This window comes from Dipteris shenzhenensis, chromosome 17, assembly GCF_047967505.1.
Source record: "Dipteris shenzhenensis isolate YYH24624 ecotype China chromosome 17, Dip_SZ_1.0, whole genome shotgun sequence".
Taxonomy (NCBI): domain Eukaryota; kingdom Viridiplantae; phylum Streptophyta; class Polypodiopsida; order Gleicheniales; family Dipteridaceae; genus Dipteris; species Dipteris shenzhenensis.
Window position 1 is genome coordinate 14,812,134 of NC_141612.1, and position 16,493 is coordinate 14,828,626.

Below are 16,493 nucleotides of genomic sequence, written 5' to 3' on the forward strand. Positions count from 1 at the left end.
TGCACTCCTTATTCAAACGTACTAGGTCACTTTTTGAAGTTTGTACTTTGTCTCATAGACCAGTGACGTCTTCCGCAAACTTTGGAGCTCTCTCTCTCTCTCTCTCTCTCTCTCTCGTGCATTCACATATTTAGACGAATTGGATTGGTCCAATTTTCCTTGAGACTCTACACTTTATGGGCATCATTTTTCCATTGCACTTCATGAAAGTTATCATAATATGCTTGGATGGTATTCATATTTACTTTTAGTAAGTTTATAACTTGCTGCTTCTATCATGTCCTCTGCCATGCAAAATGGAAACTCCTATTATTCAACTCCACAATCCCCCTCAAATATGAGGGAGAGGAATAAGAAAACCTATGCCCCTCTTCGCTTGACATTAGTTTCATTTCAACAAGGTGCCCATTAGTCAAGCTTGACGTGAGCACAAATAATGGAATCCCTTGAACAAAGCAACTCATGAAAAAATCTAGTTCAACATACAGCAAAGTGACGTAGAGTTCTCCACAGAGCAACTTAATAAAAATCTGCAAATTAGAACTCCTACCATCGTGGTAGCTTGATAATCATATGACCAAAGCACTCCAAGATAAAACTATTGCCCATAGATGATCATGCAATTGTGCTATGCACCAAAGGTGCTTAATATGAACCATTGAAATTTTTGAAGAGAAGGTATGACAACAGGAAATTTTGGACATGGTCAGAGGCACAAGACTCCAAATAGCACCCTGGTCGGACCCACACAGCACTTAAAATACTTCAGGATACACAAGTTAAACAGTAGAAGGTCAAGCTACAGCAAACACATTTTGCTCGAACTAAGGCCACATATACCTGTTAACATTATTAATCGCACTGCAAAATGTAGACTGTCAAATAGATACAAGCTTTCTCTGCTTTCATCAACATGAGCATCACAGAAAACAAAACCACCCAAATCAAAACTCCTTTGGGGGACAACAGGTCTAAGGGCCAGTGTTCAAACTTCAACTTCCCAAATAACTTAACACCTTCATCAACTAAGATATTGAGGCACTGACTGCAGTTATTATTTAACCCTGACATTATTGGTTTATGAAAACTGCATATCTATGGAATTGGAAAGATAACAAAAAACAACCCATAGCTTTTGTTCTGAAACTGTACCTCACTGAAGAAAAGTAACACACCGTTAATGATTTGCGGAGCACATCAGTTAAATAATCAAGCATTGGGAAAGAGCAGGAGAGAACATCATGTATTGGACACCATATATTAAATTCCAATGCATGAAGAAAAATGGCATCGAGGCTTATCATTATAGCACACAACTGGAAATGTAAAGCACTTAGTGAAGTAATGGGAGTCTGGACTCACTTTTGAGCTCAATCATCTCCTGCCTTCTCATTGTCCATAGACAATTCTCAAATCAACTGTTCTTTTACTGTCACATGTAGTCTGCACACCAAGAAAATTAATGTCATTCTGGACACACTATGATATTATTACCTCCACAGATACTTGGAAAGCTTCTCAAGAACAACACCACTAAGTGAACTCTGAACATAGATCCCTATAAAAAATGGAAAAGGTGTAATCAACATGCATAGCTTGTAGAAAAAACTCAGCGTTGTATGGAGACGTTACAAAAGACTGCTGAACTTGATGAGAGAAATACAGCACTCACGCTCTTCAGCACCTCTATATTTAAGAGTATCTAGAGTCTCAATCACAATTGTGGTGCTTCTAAGTTTAGTATGTTCAAGCAATCAGCTTTACTGATCATACACAGAGATAGGAATGATGTTTCCTAGCTTGCAAATACTGTTACAAGTTCTAGAATCTCCTGTAACTTTCCCTGCTAGTGCTAAAATTGTACCAGGAACCAATGTACTCACCTTTATAGACCAATGACCCAACAATTTTCAAACCCATTCAGGAAGGTGAATCCCAATCTCTTCCAGCATCCATCACCCTAAGTGACCGAACTGCATTTGCGAACCCAGACCGAGTGACAAAATTTTCAAACGTGGCTTAACAAAGGAAACAGGGGGAGAAAAGAGAGGAGCAAAGAAGGAAGAAAGGCCAAGGAGAGGCTTAGGCCAGGTGACGAAGACTCCAGGTCAACAAAGGTGATAAAGCAAAGGAATACTTAAATTCCAATCCCCAGTTCAGATGCCCATACAAGACATACTTATCGAAGGTGAACATGATTTTGGTACCAATCCAACTTATTTTGAACTACACCTACAGAGGTGGTCAGTCACAACCCAATCTCATTCTACCTCTAGGAGGTCTCACTGGCACTCTTAAGCCCTTTGGATATTTATTCAAGTGATTGGGTGGTCGATGTTAGAAAACAGAGGTGGACGTTCCTTATGCTGCCCATGTGGTAGCCCTGCATTCCTTCCCAGTTCTGCCCCCATGGCTACCCACATGGCCCCTTTGTTGATACACCTCCCCCATGCTCTCCTCATTTGGGGGCTCACAAGTGCAGAGGTGACGTAGATAAACTCAACAGTCGAACACTGGTTACTTCCTCCCTCCTCAAGGCAGTCTCATACAGCATATCATACATTCCAAATTACTCGAGGTAAAAGATCAACCCACAATACAAGGAAAATTGAGTGAGGTGGAGTGAGCCATTGAATCAACATAGACATGTTAAACTCAGTACTCCATATATAGACCATCATGGTCAAAAGTCAAAGGATTGTCAAGAAAGATCGTCTATGCTGAAGAAATTCACATAGTCTTCCTTCGCTCCATGTGCATAATGGATATGCTTGATTTACGATCTGTCTCTCTCAGAGTAGAAACAAGGAGATGTGTTGCTCCAAAGTCTTATATTTGACATTCAACATGTTCTTCATTACATTATACATAGAGCTTTTATTAGGCTGGATTCTTCTCAAGTAACAAGGCACCAATAAGGTTGCGATTTCTCCATAAGTATTGACTCCTCCTGATCAAACTTACGTCAAGTCTCTCAAAGCAGCTCTGGTCTATTCAGCATTCATCATTGGCTATATATCTTTCTTTCATTGAATTCCTATGTGCAAAATCGCCATTGTCATTGTTTTGGCACTCTATTTAGCAATCGATGATCAGACGTCGTATTTTTGTGCAAGTCACATACCTCGCGCACACTTCTGCACCTTGTGACTGTGGCAATGATCCATTGGATCAATCAAGTGACATGCGAAGTACTTGATATACTCTGCCCATACTCGCCCCAAGACAAGCAATACTTGTAATCATAGATGTTGCACCTTGTGATAATCACGACCAGTTTTGATCCATTGGATAGAAACTGCAAACCAAGATCACAATATCAATGGGTTCGAGATTTCTTGCAGCTCGAGACCGATTGCAGATGTTAAAGGTAATATATAGCAGCTTCGCCATGATTGCTACGCTGACTGTACCACTGCAGATACTGTTCATTGCTGGCACAAGCCAACGAAAAGGTCACATGAGTACCAAGGTGGCCAAGCATTCTTTGCCATCACAGGACCATTCTCTAGCTTCAGGTAGCATCATTCACACAGACTTGCCCAATGTTGGAGAGGCATGTCAAAGCACAAGGTTGCGTGTCTGATAGCACCTCATCCATGGGGCGCAAATACTCAGTGAGGTCTGATTTTACCAAGGTACACCTTTGTCACTGTCGTCGCCACAATGCAAACAGATTAATTGACAAATGCTTACACTGCTTGAGCTGAGAACAGGCAATCTACTCGCACCCAGATCTATGCTAGCATACAAGCAGGTCCTTGTGATAAAATGGGACCAACTTGCTCATAAAAAGTTGGAACCATAGTTGACGACAAAAATGGGACACCCATCAAAATGGTTGTGGAGACCAGAATTGCTAAACTGTTAAATATTTGGGCAGCTGCCACAAAAAACCATGTATAGCCTTCAGTGTGACAAGGTAGACACAAACCGGAACAATGCCCTGCAATGAGAAGCAAATGAAAACAGGCTGCTTGCAGTATGAACACAACATGCAGCATCTATAAGTGTAGGGGGCGGTAACAATCATAGTCATTCTTCTGCAGTTGGCAGCAGTTATAGAGGGTAATTCCAATTTAGGAACTCCTCTCACATATTTGCCTAACAAATTAGCACATAACAAGTATAGTCATCCTTACTCACACACACCAAACTGGTCTCTTTCTCTAAGCCTTCATAGGCACTCTATGACCTTACAATTTTAATCGAGTGATAGGATCAAACCAGGACAGTGAAGACAGACAATGACATTAAGGAGGCGGAGCTCCTCACCCTGCTTCAAAAGAATGTGCAAACAAGTAAATGAGGCCACACCCTGCCTAGTAGCATTCAAGCATAATCAACAAGAATGAAAGCAGCTTGAGAAGTTTTGGAAGGGAGGAGAGAAGAAGTGGCTATAGAAGCATAGGGAGGATGGCTTGACCAAGCTCAAGGAGAGATTGAATAAAATGGTCAAATTCCAAATTCCAGCTTGACCCTTGTCTCGCCAAGCTTGAGGAAGACCAAGTATTGGAAGCACAAAGAGTTTGGCAATACCTTAATGGTTGCTCAAGACTTGGTATTTGTTAACAAGTCTCTACCAAGCTAATCAAACCTTCTCCTTATTGTAAAGCATACCTATGGTCTCGGTATTATCTTGGTACTAGAATTGACATGATATTCCCTTCCTCTTTAGACAAGTTACATTCTGGAAACAAAATTGAGAACCTCTTTTGGACACCGCTCACCCTCTGCATGTTGATTTCTCTTCTAGTCTAACTTTCTACTTAACCAAAAAAAAATTGTCTATTTTGTGCCTTGTTCTCTTTTCTTGTTTCTCTAAATTCTTTCTAAGTGTCATGAATGTAGGTGAAGCATTGGTCAAACCAAATGGCATTATTTTGAACTCATAAGCCCATACCGTGTTCTAAAGGTTGTTGTGGGCGCATGCTTTGTACTAATACAAAATTGTTGATATCCTAACCTTAAGTCCATTTTAGCAAGACATTTTGCTCCTTGCAATCAATAGAAGAGCTCATCAATGCAAGGCATTAGATAATTATTCTTTATTGCAATTTCATTCAATGTATCCATACGAGCATAGTACTATCTTTTTGCTTCACTATTTAGACTAGTTAAGGCCATGGAGAATTATTGGGTTTTCAAAGATATTCAACTAATTGTCTTTTCACCTCCTTGTCTTCAATTTTACTAAGCCTATAAGAGGCTCTACAAAAGAGAAATATGTATACAATGATTTGCATCTCGCTCAAAAAGCAACCCATCAGTTACAACACAAGGAAACTTCAACCAATAACTCATTAAGGAAAACTTCATGCTTTTAGACAAAAAATTAAAAAGCCATAGCTTAAGAAACAAAATCCCGAAGAGATACCTTGCATTCATCTCATTGCAAAATTTTTCCAAGGGGACAATTTGGCATCTGTTTCCCTTAAATTAGAAGACCCTCCTAACTCTTTCAAACATGATACATTTATTAAGATAGCTACTTTGTAAAGTGTGCCCAAGCGATAAAGCTATTCCTTTCCAAGGATAACGTCTTGCCTCACCTCCACTCTCCATCACATTCACTCTTCCCTCTACATCCCTTGAAAGGGGTAAGAGTGTTCAGGCATCCCTTCCACTCAGACCTGCCCACTCAGCCCAATCCATCACCCTCCTTCCCCTCAGCCCATCCCATCACCTCCTCTGGCTGAGCTCCATCACCCCATCCGCTCGACTCTCTTCTCTCTCTCATTCCATTCAGCCAAGCCGTGGCCCTCTTCTAATGAATAAATTTTTAAGGGGCATGCATCTTGAGATACGTCAAAATTCAGTACTATCAATACAGAGAGCTGTGCCTGGTATGTGCATTCTTGCTGTAATTTTCAGTTCAGTACTCGACAAAGCATGACGTCAGAGCAGAGTGGGTTCGTTCAGCTTCAGAAACGGCCACCTAAAAAGGATATTTCCTCACCATCGATCAAGGAAGCCAACTGCACACCTTGAAAGCACCCATACTTACCATCTCATTCATGGTCAAGGATGTGAATCACACCACACCTTTAACGCAATCAAATCAATACATCTTTTTATAACGCATGACGCTCACAATTGATATGCACAATAAATTGCACCTGGCAGAGCAAGGTTATGCACCTTTAAAAGATTTGTCCCCCAACAATTCCCTACCTACCCAGCTAACTTGTGTGCAAGTAAAAAGGTCTAAACGTTTCTCACTGACCTGGAGATGATGTCGTATGCGTATCCCCTCTACTTTGAGTGCTGACATGACTCCCTCTCCAATCCATCAATTGGAAAGGCATGGAATGCGGTAGATGATGATTCTGTGCAGATTCGTCCCCAGCACCTCTAGAACTCTGATCCTGCATAGATGATTGGGGCACAGATACAAACATATGAGAGCCAGTTGTTCCTTCAGCACCTTGAATACCATGAGTAACAGTGCCACTGCCTGTTCGTCCCTGATTTTTCCGACTTTCAGGGAGAAAGGTACCTACCACCATCTGTAATAGAGGAACCATAGTTGTAAGGACACGAATAAAGCATGCACCAAAAAGTATTTGATCAGCCAGGGACACAAACTAAATACCTTCAGCAATGCAAGCACATAAGCTTGGGTTAAATAATCACAACCTGGCAGGTAATAGCATGGATTTATCAAATACTCACTTGAACAGTACTGGCTGCAATGAGAAGGTCTGCCACTCCACCTCCAATAACTCGTCCATCTGGCCCTGCCAATGACACACTCAAACCTCCCGTTCTTCTATGAGAACTTCCACTTTCAGCAGGTGGAAATGAGCCTGATAGAGAGAGAATGTCAAAGCGTCCCTGCATAAATTAATATTAACCACTTCAAATTTTTGAAATATCCGCATCTATCTACCTACAATGTTATTTTAAAAAAATATGTTTGTAACTCGAAATTTCAAATTTGTGGAACTGTAAGTATCAAGATTGGGTGCCCTTTGTTTATGTATAAGCAGGTACATGACTGGCTAGACATGAGCAACTGCATGTGAGAGCATTAATTCAAGGATGTTCCATGTAAAAACTCAGAGACCCTGCAAAAACAATGAGTGCATTTACCTCATATGTAACTATGCCTGCAGATGTAGCAGGCAGACGCAGGGTCACATTGGATATTGCACCAATTGCAGACAAGATACACATTCCCCAAGAATCATGCTGTAGAAATGATGTTATTTTCATTAAAACGTCCTGCAGAAAAGATTTAGAATGAGCTTTATAGCTTGTATTAACTGTGCATTTAGCAAATTACCAAATTCCAGCATAATACACCACCAAATGTTTAAAAATGCACTTATTACCATGTCCTAAGTTAAACGTAAAACTATCCCAAAAACCTAATCAAACTCAACCGGGAGTTACTAAGGCAATTATATAAAATAAATTGTGTACATGTTTATGTAAATATGTAAATGTATTTGTCTGTACATGTGCGTATCTATATGTACATATCATGCAGACTTATTGCTCCGGCTATTTGTCGTTGATATTTGGCTCCGAGGGAGCCTGTCTCTCATATTTTTTGGCCCTGCCCCAAGACACGTGACTTCTTGGGCATCCTTCGGCAAAGATTGCGATTAAGATTTCCTCAGGCTTCTTTCAGGAAGCTTTTCTGGCTTTTTGGGATATACCCTCGACGGCCAGATTTTGAGTTTTTCTTTACTTGGGTTCGCTAATTGGCACTCTGGACTCCCTGGAAAGATAGAAACCCCAGAGTCTTTGGTGATCCTATGTTTTCTCCTTTTGTTTTCTTTCGTCGTTCTTTGCAGCAATCACTCTTTGATTTTCTGCAAACTCACTACACGAACTACGATGTATATTTGTCCTACATGGAGATTTTCTCTTGATGTACTCTTGATGTACATTTTGAGCTTCCCAGTTTTGGGATAGCTACCTTGTAATATAAAGTGTGTGAGTGTAATGCACGTATATGTGTAAAAGATATGTATATACATATATATGTCAAACATGCACACTGTGTGTGTGTGAGAGAGAGAGAGAGAGAGAGATTTCACCCCCAAAAAAAAAAGTTGTATGTGCGTACACATATACATACACACATGACACACAATTCGTCAAGAATGCTATTCCTCCAAAATCATTTGTTTCATGATGAGATAGAAGGAGGGGGACTAGGCACACCCATCTCACAAAAGTGAAGGTATTGAAAGATCAAATGGCAATGGTTGGTCCTAAGGTGGACTCAAGCCAATTAGGTATATATATTGGTTCTTCCAAGGAGTTTCAAAGCTTTTTTGATAACCGTGACAATTGGAGCATAGACCAAGCCACTTACACTTGAACAGCTTGGGCCTTGTTACTGTAGGAAGAAGCCGGGAAAAGCCGTATGAATATAATAGCAACAAGGCCATTCTAACAAAAGGAAAGGACAAGGGCAACCCCGCTAAGGATAAGTCCAAAAATGATTCCAAAAGTGAGAAGTCTGAAGATGGTAGAAACAAGAAGAAAAAAAATAGATGTTTCTACTAGGAGAAGCTTAGTCATCTCCCAAAGGACTAGGGGACAAAGAAAGCGGATCGTAAAAGAAGAAGAAAGACAAGCCCAAGGAAAATACAAAGTTTGATTTAGCAAATGTAACGACTGGAGAGTTAAAGTCATGAGTTGATATCACTCTACACATTCAATGACTGAGGATGAAGAGCTTTGATAAACTGATAGAGGAATCTCACCGCACATGTCAAACAAGAAGAGACAATTCAAAGCCATGGAACTTGCACATCAAACTCAATTTCTTTAGTAGAGACTGGATGGCCAGAACTGCAAGATGAAGACAACGTGGCCTAGATTTTGATTAGACCTCTCCTTTTAAAATACCCTAGTGTTATGTGTTTCCATGGTAATATATTTTATTTTATCATCATTTATTTATTTTTCACATGCTGATCCACGTGTATCTCTATGGCTTTTTCTTTTACCCACCTCGTTCTGCTAGGATGTATGCATAGTAGTAAGCTGTCTCTTGATCCCATTCTTCTTACAATGAGCGTGAAAAGGTTTCAAAGTGAATTCTCCCCCTTTGTCAATGCGGAATATCTTCAATTCTTTTTCCTCAACCTTGGTTGAACATTTCAAAAGCTTATGATTTCTATGCCAAGTAGTATACCCAGATCATATGGCTAACATCATAATAAAGGTAATGAACCTGTGAACGACAAGGTCAACATCTTCCGGCATATGTCGGAGTGTATTAACTCAAGTGGAACTTTAGTCGTGAATATGGCCTCCTTCGAAAAGGCTCTTAGTGTTGTGTGCCTTCCTTGTAAGTTTCTCAAATGCCTTAAGTGCTTGCTATTGGTGGAAGTCCATCCACCAATCCAACCTTTCACATTTTTTGAAAAGTACCGCAGTTGACATGACCGAACCTTTCACGCCACAATCTTTGAAGTATCAATGCATTGATTTGGTACAAACCATTCTCTTCCAATCTTTTTGCTTGTTTTTCATTGGTCTCTCTTGACTTGACTTGGATCCCTAATTGTGGAATTCCACCTTCATGTTGTTTTTCCTCATTTGACTAAATAGAGAGTAGGTCCCTATGGAGATCAAGTACATAAAGTACATATGAGATTACCTTATTGACTTCGACTTTGTGGTGCCGAACGGAATACTACGAAGATAAGGTTATTTCAATTTAGCTTCTCCCAAAATAAATGATTCTCGTAAAAATGCTTGAAAGGGTATACCTTCATACGACTAAAATATATCCCATCTTACAAATTAAATTTTTTTATAGAACAAGCAAAAGAACAAAGGGTAAAATTTTATAAAACAGTAAATGAGAAAAATAAAAAAGAAGAAAAAGAACTTAGTAGGCAAAGCTACACTTGTGTTCTCATCGGTACCCAAGGATAAGCTGAAATCTGGGTTTTTAAAGATTCAAGAAAACCCAGTGCTTACTAAACTTTGAAATCACAACCAAACAACAAAAACTTTGAAAGCAAAAGAAAGAAACGAGTGGGAAATTAGAAGCAACAAGCGGAAAACTACAAGAAAAGCAAAGAGAGAGAGAGAGAGAGAGAGAGAGAGAATTAAATTAGGTTAAATCTCCATCACAAAAATGCTTTGAAAGGGTAGCTAGGAGGGCAACGTATCCCCAAATGGAATCATTATCACATTATCAAAACTTTGACGAAATGCCCAATGAAATTTACATTTAAGCTATTGCCAGAAAATCATCTTCTAGTTAAAATAGAACAAGGCCCAAACTCATCCTATAAGCAAAATGAGCAAGGCACTTTTAATATCATGATAGTCAACCAAAAGGTAAGGACCTACCCAGGACTAGCTACTTTGATATCCCCACTTACATCATCTGCCACACTAATTCACTGAAAGTTGATCTTTACAAATAATGCCTCACCAATTGTGACTTTCACCTCCTCCCCTTTACCCCTCGTTCAACTGTTTTGCAGCTACTTCTAGTTCAAGTGTCTAGCTGTTTCGACTTCACCTAACTGCCTAGCCACGTTCGAGAAAAAATACTATGGACTGTACCATTTAATGACATGGATGGTTTGAAAACATTTGCCATAACACAGTGCTTGTTGCAACATCCATGAAGGCACGCCATAACTCATGAGGGTCAAATCTTTGAGCTGGAACAGCTCACTTTGCAAGTATTTGCAAACAACCACAGCTTCGAGTCTTGGTAGGTGCCCGAGTATGGGGAGCAAGGTTGAGTCACCTCATAGACTTGATACACCGAGCCACCCCTGAACCCAAGTCTAACTAAGTTTTCATAGTCACAACAAAATTCCAGATATTAGGCATGTCACATCACATTCTGCCCACTTCTGGAAATGGCATTGCCAATCCGATCCACTCAAGGTGGTCGTCCTTAAGGCTGGTGACATCTAGGTCAAGACGAGTTGGAATTGCCCTACCCCTCCAAAAGCTGATACCAACCAAACCCTGTGGAATCTTAGGAGAGTCCTAATGTATAATGATATCTTGGACGATCCTAGCTGTCATAAGCAAAGACAAGTAAATCCAAGCTGCCTACAACCCATCCCAATCAGCCATGTCTCAATCCTAGGTTTGACAAGCCCCACTTCAGGGCTATCTTAATGTTGTTTCAGAACATAGCATTCTCGTCCCTTTCTTCAAAAAGAGAGATTATGAGAGGTGAAGTGAACAAATTATCATTTCCACGGATCGCGTTTTTCATTTTTACTAAGTCTTTGATTAATTTAACCCACATCATTGCTTTGGGCTTCAAAAGTTCGAAAGTTGTTGCTGGCTCAAACTGTGTCATAATGTCATTAAAGAACGAGTGACCTTACGAATCCGATTAGGTCAAAGTTCAATCAACTTTACTGTTCATTTTTATACACATAACATCAATTTAATTACTCTGGCCTACGCTACTACATTTCTGCGAAAAGAAATGTAATTGAATCCACTGCTCGTCTTCTTCCAACCACAAACCTTGCGAGGTCAGGCCCCAAAAAACCCACTTTTGAAAACCCAACATTAAAGCTCTCTGTCTTGCTGCACGGCATATGCTGATTACCATCATCAAAAGTGCCACAATTTCATAGAAAAATTAAACAATAAACACCCTAAGCGTGCTTAAGCCCACGAGCACGAAAGATAACGTACCTCTCCTGCAGCAATCTTTATAACATGTGGAGTGAAACCATGACCGGCTGCACCTAAACGGCATGCCAACACAGGAACTCCTTAACAGCCACCTAGACAATGATCTATTCACAAACAGCCTCTAAAAAATTTTCAAGCAAACAGAGCGGAATTATTACTTAACACTTGAATTCTTTCCGCAACTGACAATAAGCACTTGGGCACAGTTTCCGAATGTAGCAAACTTGTGTCGATTTTAAGACAATCGGCGTGACAACGGATGACGCCATACCAAGGGCATTCATTTGCGCCTTCTTCCCAGAAGAGCGTGCTTTCTTATCCGAAGGAGAGCCAACGCTCGACGAGAACGGGGCTAATGCCAATGCCGAACCGTTCACGTCGGTCAGGTACTTCCGGGGTCTTCCTCTTTTTTTCTTGAGAGATTCTGAACTAGGTATCCCCCCCATGCCCATCGTCACACCAATCTCAGGACGCTGTTGGCCGACAGACATTTGATGGGGCGCAGCGGCAGAAACCGGAGGATCGGGAAGGTAGGGCGAAGAAGAAGAATTGGGGTTGGCGGGTATTGCGAGCGTCTGAGGAGGGCTAGGTCGTGTGGCAGCAGGGGCATGAACAAGAGGCATCAACGGACTACGGGATGCAAAGCTTTCTGTTTCAACGCCACCACCTCCTCCTCCTCCTGCTTCGCCTCCTCGATGATGAAAATGGTATTGATGCTGCTGGTGGTGATTATAGATCGTGCCAAAAGAAGAAGCGTGCCCTGATGACCGGATATTGGAAGCTCCAGGGGGGCGGGGGCCAGCGGTTTCTCTGCGAGACTCCATGCAGGAAAACAACTAAGGAGGCATTTGGGGGGGAGAAAAATGGAGGAAGAAAATGGCAGCTGGTGGATGGTCGCTGTAGGGAGAGAGGAAAGCTCAGAGGAGCATTGTGGGGAAGCGATGGAAGTGGAAAAACTGAGGGGTGAGTGAGCAAAACAGAAGGGATGAGCATCGAGATGGCAAAGAGGAGAAGATGATCCTGTGCATTACGTGAAAAGCTTGAAAAGCAGAAGCAGAAACACAGGATGAGGAGGGTGGTAGAGAAGTCAGTCACGTGCCACTCCCCCCCTCACGTGTGAGCCCCTTTCTCCTTCCCTATTGCCACTTCACCGCTCATGTGACCGAGGCGCCCTCGCCCCGCCCATCGACACACCGGTCGTCGGCTCGCTCCATGTGTTTCTTTGCGTCCCACACCAGCACACACGTAGCCCCGCACATCGCTTTTCGCCATCTTTAGATACCCTCGACACTTGTGATGATAGAGCATTTCATTGGAAGAGCAAGAATGGTCATACATGCAATATACATACTTGTGTGTGTGTGTTTGTGTGTGTGTGTCTGCACAGAGTGCATGTGTACATGACTAAGAAAAAAGTGTGTGTGTATGCACGCATGCGTGTGTACATAACTAAGAAAAAAGTTGGCCTCAAATGGAAGTCTCTCTATCTCTCTCTCTCTCTCTCTTTGTCACTCACCACAAGTGAGCCTTTTGGAAAAAAAGAAAATATAGATCTTTTGCATTGATAAGCTGTGAAGCACGTGTCCCTTTGCATGTGGAAAAGATGATTACAAAATGCACCTACACATAATTTGCTAGCAAGTGATCGAAGGCTCACCCAAAAATAGGAAAGCTGAGGGCTCTATAAGAATGCTTCTCAATCATGGGACTCCTAGGGAAGCAAAAGTACCAACGCATAAAGGCCTTACTACCTTATGTGCCATGTTGGAGACATCTAAGCAATACGTTGTTTTCAAGGTTGATTCTTGACCTTGAAAGGTTACATTAAAATAAGTAGGAGAAACTAAGATGAACCTTTCTAGAGATGAACCTTGGTATCATGAGTTCCTTTTCCTTTTAGAATACTAGTTTCTCCAATCTATAATACTAGTTTATCCAATCTATGATTTCACGATGCAATAACATTTCTTCTAGAAGACTTTTGTATCGAATCATGTGTACTTGTCTTTCTCTATTTTTATCAACCAAAATTAATCAAAGCGATAACACCCTCTTCAAGGTCACCCTTGAAAGGTCAATCTTAAAGAAGTCATAGAATCTGGCATTGAACATTCCTTACTTTTAGGACAAATGAATATAAGACCTTTTAGAGGACCTACTAATAGTTAAATGTGTATCTCAATCTTGAAAACTACATAAAAATAAGTTATAGCAACTACTATTGTTGTGATTCAATTCTTTCTCTGTTGTAGGTACCTCATGTTCAAATGGAAGCTTAAGCAACTTATAAGGCCCCTATTCAAAATATGTACCCCCTTCGAACAAAAAGACCCCAAACTATTATATATGTACAATTTTTTTTTGCTTATGTATTGTTGCCAAATGTCTTTTCAAGTCATTTCTTTTGAAAGACTTGCTCTCTCTCTCTCTCTCTCTCTCTCTCCACTTTTTGGCTTGCCTTTCCTATAAGGTTTTGCTCTCATTAGTGCCATCAGTGAATTTCTCTTTTGTCTCTCATAGTCTCTCTCCTTCCCTATTTCTTTCTCACACTTTAGGTCCCACTTTCATTGCCATCAAGATTGTTGTCTAACACATGTCTCTTTCTTTATCCACTTTTACGTTGTGTTCTGCAAATCCGTTTGCACTACATTATGTATTCTTGAGCTTTGAATCATAACATCATAAGGTGCAGTCCTTCCTACAAGGAAAATTTTTAATGAGATGGTTTGCAAACCCACAAAATATATTTCATAGAATTCTTATTCTCTCAAAATGGCTCTTCTTGTAATAGGGGGTGACCCTTTTGCTAAAGGTTATTGTGCATCTTTTTTGGCTAGAAAACATTTATCAATGTCACTTTTTGTGCTGAACATAGGCTCAACCATCCCAAAAGTTTTAAAGATGGTGGTTCTACATATCTTCATCGTTGAGATTTTAAACTCATCTTATGCCTAATTGAAATATTGACATGCATAATCAATGGTGGTCCATGTAATAGGAGAATTTATAAACACAAATTTAGCATTAACTCTCCATGGTATATTTTACAACCAACCCAATGATATCAAACCCAAATTAATAAAAAGCATACTCAAAATGAATTGCATTGGCACATCCACAAGGCTTGATTGCTAAGAAGAGGAACTACTTTTAACAATTGGAATTCATCATAAGATAATACTCTCACAAACCTTTTAATTTTCCTTCTCTCAACACCTTCCATCAAGATCAACATCATGAAGTAGGTCTTCCCTCAAGATGATGATTATGGGGAATCGAAGAAGGACTGAGCATTACATTCCATCACAACCCTTTAATGGGAATGTCCTTCCTCTGCGTCAAACCAAGAGCTAGTTGGTGTTTCTCAAATAGCTCTTTACCGAGTGGTTTTGTAAAGATGTCTGCAACATTCTCTTCGCTGTCACAATGCTGCAATGTGATGTCACCAAGTAACACTCTTTCTCTGATGAAGTGCTCTCTGACATCAATGTGCTTTGCTGGAGTGATATACTGGATTCTTGGCCAACGCTTGAGCCGATTGATTATCACAGTATATTGTTGTTGGTTTTGACTCATCAAAGTAATTTGTTTCTGACAATAGTCTACTGAGCCATATAGCCTCACATGCACCTATGATGGTGCTCTATATTCTGCTTCAGTCGAAGACAAAGAAATAGTTGGCTATTTGTTTGACAACCATGATATAGCACCTTGACTAAGGAAAAATGCATATCCCTATGTCGATCTCCTAGTCTCATGATCACTGGCATAGTCACTGTCACAGTAGCCATGCAACCGTGGATGACTTCCTCTGTATTCTATCCCCAACTGTCTTGTACCTCTGATGTATCTCAAGAATCTTTTGGCTACATTCCAATGAGACTATTTGCCATAAACTATGCTAGTGAGCTTACTGCATAACAAATATCTGGCCGAGTGATAGTCACATATATAAGAGATCCAATGAGCTGCCTGTAGTACTTGTCATTGATTGTAGGCTTTTCTGAATCTTTAGTAAGTTTCAAAATCTATTCCATGGGAGTGGTTGCAATCTTGCAATTTGCCATATGAAACTTCTTAAGGAGACTGTCAACATACCTGAGCTGACTCATGAATATGCTATTTGAATCTCTCCATAACTCCATTCCAAGACAATAGTGCATAAGTCCAAGATCTTTCATGTCGAACTCTGCAAATAAGTCTTGTTTTAGTTTTTTTATAAAGCTATCCTTACTTCCTGTCACAATCAGATCATCTATGTACAAAAGTGCAATAGTAATGTCTTTTCCTTGAACTTTGTAGTAGAGAGTATGATCTACATATGATCTGTACCAACTTCTGGGTGCTTGCTTTAAACCGTAGAGACTTTTCTTGAGATGGCAAACCTTATTCTCCTTTCCTGGTTCAACATAACCTGCTAGTTGTTGCATGTAGACTTCCTCATCTAGGTAACTATTGAGAATTGCATTCTTGACATCGAGTTGGTACACATTGCATCTGCTGAGTGTTGCTAGGGGTATCAAGAACTGTATCGAATCCATCTTTGCTACTGGAGCATAAGTCTCATCATAGTCTTGACCATATTGCTATGCAAATCCTTTTGCAACTTGTCTGGCTTTGTATCTTTGAATACTTCCATCTAGATTGTACTTCACTTTGTATATCCATTTGTTTGTTATGTCCTTCTTTCCTAGTGGAAGGTCACATAGTTCCCAAGTATTATTCTTATACAAAGCATCTATTTCTTCATTCATAGCAGTTTGCCATTCTGGCTTGTCTACTGCGTCTTCAAAGTACGAAGGCTCTTCTGTAGCCATGATGGTAGTCATAAGAGC

The 16,493-nt window shown here is 40.4% G+C and overlaps 1 protein-coding gene across 3 annotated transcripts; it reads right to left on the minus strand.

Moving 5' to 3' along the window:
* Window positions 1–963: 963 nt before the first annotated feature.
* On the minus strand, window positions 964–12,722 carry LOC147891726 (AT-hook motif nuclear-localized protein 1-like). Of its 3 annotated transcripts, none has more exons than XM_087388723.1 (6): window positions 11,930–12,722; window positions 11,659–11,705; window positions 7,096–7,227; window positions 6,676–6,837; window positions 6,227–6,509; window positions 964–1,443 (listed from the first exon to the last, which is right to left on the minus strand). In XM_087388723.1, exons 1-6 carry the CDS (start codon window positions 12,480–12,482, stop codon window positions 1,433–1,435), a joined length of 1,188 nt encoding a protein of 395 aa, XP_087244849.1. In that variant the 5' UTR covers window positions 12,483–12,722; the 3' UTR covers window positions 964–1,432. The 3 variants fall into 3 exon arrangements, with proteins under 3 accessions (XP_087244849.1, XP_087244848.1, XP_087244851.1); XM_087388722.1 differs by having other exon boundaries at window positions 11,659–11,711; XM_087388725.1 differs by lacking the exon at window positions 7,096–7,227 and having other exon boundaries at window positions 11,659–11,711.
* Window positions 12,723–16,493: the final 3,771 nt, after the last annotated feature.

Excerpts from the sequence above, each read along its gene's own strand:
- LOC147891726 (XM_087388722.1), bottom strand. The coding sequence starts at position 12,482 with ATGGAGTCTCGCAGAGAAACCGCTGGCCCCCGCCCCCCTGGAGCTTCC. Across the intron at positions 7,228-11,658 it reads TAAAGATTGCTGCAGGAGAG|GACGTTTTAATGAAAATAAC; the intron begins GTACGTTATCTT and ends TCTTTTCTGCAG. Across the intron at positions 6,838-7,095 it reads CAGGCATAGTTACATATGAG|GGACGCTTTGACATTCTCTC; the intron begins GTAAATGCACTC and ends TAATTTATGCAG.